Source organism: Corvus brachyrhynchos, unplaced genomic scaffold, assembly GCF_000691975.1.
Source record: "Corvus brachyrhynchos isolate BGI_N302 unplaced genomic scaffold, ASM69197v1 scaffold94, whole genome shotgun sequence".
Lineage (NCBI taxonomy): Eukaryota > Metazoa > Chordata > Aves > Passeriformes > Corvidae > Corvus > Corvus brachyrhynchos.
The window spans coordinates 8,594,820-8,596,735 of record NW_008238330.1 but is presented as its reverse complement, the minus strand read 5'-3'; the positions used below and the strand labels follow the sequence as shown (position 1 = coordinate 8,596,735).

Below are 1,916 nucleotides of genomic sequence, written 5' to 3'. Positions count from 1 at the left end.
CCCCGCTGCGCTGGGCCGCGCTCCCGCCCCGGGGCCTGCGCGGGTCGCTCGGCACAGCGCTCCCTTTTTGGAGGGAAAGCCCCCGGGCTGGGGTAGTGTTGGCTTCCCGGGATTGTAACGACTTGTAAAATGGTTCCTTCTTCGTACAATAATGGCTGTATCGCCTGGAAGTAGATGCTGGATCCGGCAGTGTATCGCTCAAGAGGCCCAACTCCCGGTGGTTGGGCAGGAGGTGGAGTGTGTCACTAAATATCCCCAGCAGAATCCATGGGCGCCGTCTTTGGGAGCTCAGGATGCGGAACTGCGTGGTGCTGCCTGTCGAACGCGTACGGCTTTATGTGGAAGTGAACGGGTTTGGGTTTTTTTAAACGCGTTTTTAATTCCCAGGTTTCTAATGAAGCTGAGCCATGAGACTGTGACCATTGAACTGAAGAATGGGACGCAGGTGCATGGAACGATCACAGGTACGGTAGGATGGGAGGATGCAGCAAAATACTCCCCGTTGCCTTTCGGCAAACAATTGGCAGTCGCGGCTTGAATGAGTTTTTTGTCCTGTGCTCCCTCTTGCGGGGACCGGCACAGGAAAATGCAGGAGATGGGTTTTGTAGTTCGTATCTTTGTGTGCAAGCGCGAGGTGTGTTTGTGTTACAGAAGTGTCTGAATATTGTCGGGAGTTGCTGGGTCCTGTGACCAGCCAGCTCTCCGTAGGCGACCACGAAAGTACTTGGGAATTTCAGTGGGTCACAGGTTGTCTTTGATGTGTAGTAGTGGATGAGTCCACCCGTGGTCAGACCAGCGCTGGGGGTGCATTTTGTGATCAGATTTCTCTGTTTTAAAGGTTCTGCTGGGAGCTGTAAATTTGCTGTAGCACTGGGAGCCTCTAAGCCCAGCTGCAGCTTTGCCTGCAGACAGGCTCGGGGGGGAAGGAAGCAAACTCTTCCAGACCTTGCTTGGTAATCTCTTAGAATTGTAGCAGCACGATCACAGAATCACAAAATGGTTTGGGTTGGAAGGGACGTGAAAGATCATCCCGTTCCAACCCCCTGCCGTGGGCAGGGACACCTTCCGCTATACCAGGCTGCTCAGAGTTCCATCCAGCCTGGCAGGGAGCACTGCTAGGGATGGGGCATCCACGGCTTCTCTGGGCAACCTGTTCCAGCTGATGTGATCTTGAATTGGTTAAATTTTGTGTGTAGGCAGTTCTAATCTAAAAAATAAAGTTAATGATTTCTGTTGAGTACGTTTTTTGTAAAGGTGAATCGAGATGGAAATGCGTATTTGCATACGTGTAATTTCATGAGACGTGTTTGAAAACGCAGAGCTGGGTGTGGGATACAGGGCAGAGAGGAATAGTGGCCAAGAGAATCTGCTCCCCCGATGTTGCCGGAGGTCTGTTCTGTCGGTTCATGGGAGTTCCTGATTGCCAGGTGCTTCTTTGTATCACTGTGCTGAAGGTTGCAGGGAATTCTTTCCAGTTCATTATGTGGTTCTCAGGTATTAAAACATGTGCAAGCTATTTTGTTTGCTTTAGTAAACTCAGCGAGGGACATTGCTCGGAGAGTACTCCTGTGAGCTTTACTTATCGGGTGTGATGTGGGTGGGGCACGTTGTGTTTAATGAGGCAAGCCCTCACGGGTGAGCTGAAGAAGCTGCTTCATCTCCCTTCCTAAACTCAGCCCCAGGCGGCTTTTAGAAACTCTTCTGCCCAGGCACTCTTGGGGGAAAAAAAAAAAAGATACAACTCTTGTTAAATTTGAATTTTATTCCAGAAGATTGCTGAGGTGTTTTTTTGCCAGTAGCAATCTGTGGGGATTTGGCAGAGTTCAAAACCGGCATTATTTTGCAGCCAGGTCCATCAGCTTTGATGAGAGCTGAGTGAGCCCCCTCTGTGCTCGATTGCAGCATGCTCTGCTGAA

The 1,916-nt window shown here is 50.6% G+C and overlaps 1 protein-coding gene across 1 annotated transcript in view; it reads left to right on the top strand.

The window, feature by feature from the left end:
* The first annotated feature begins 329 nt into the window (after positions 1 to 329).
* The window catches only part of SNRPD1 (small nuclear ribonucleoprotein D1 polypeptide), a 5,784-nt gene continuing 4,197 nt past the window's right edge, over positions 330 to 1,916 (top strand). The window contains exon 1 of the mRNA XM_008633871.2: positions 330 to 464. Within this exon, the coding sequence (XP_008632093.1) occupies positions 395 to 464 (70 nt within the window). The 5' untranslated portion in view covers positions 330 to 394. The remainder of the gene's footprint in view (positions 465 to 1,916) is intronic.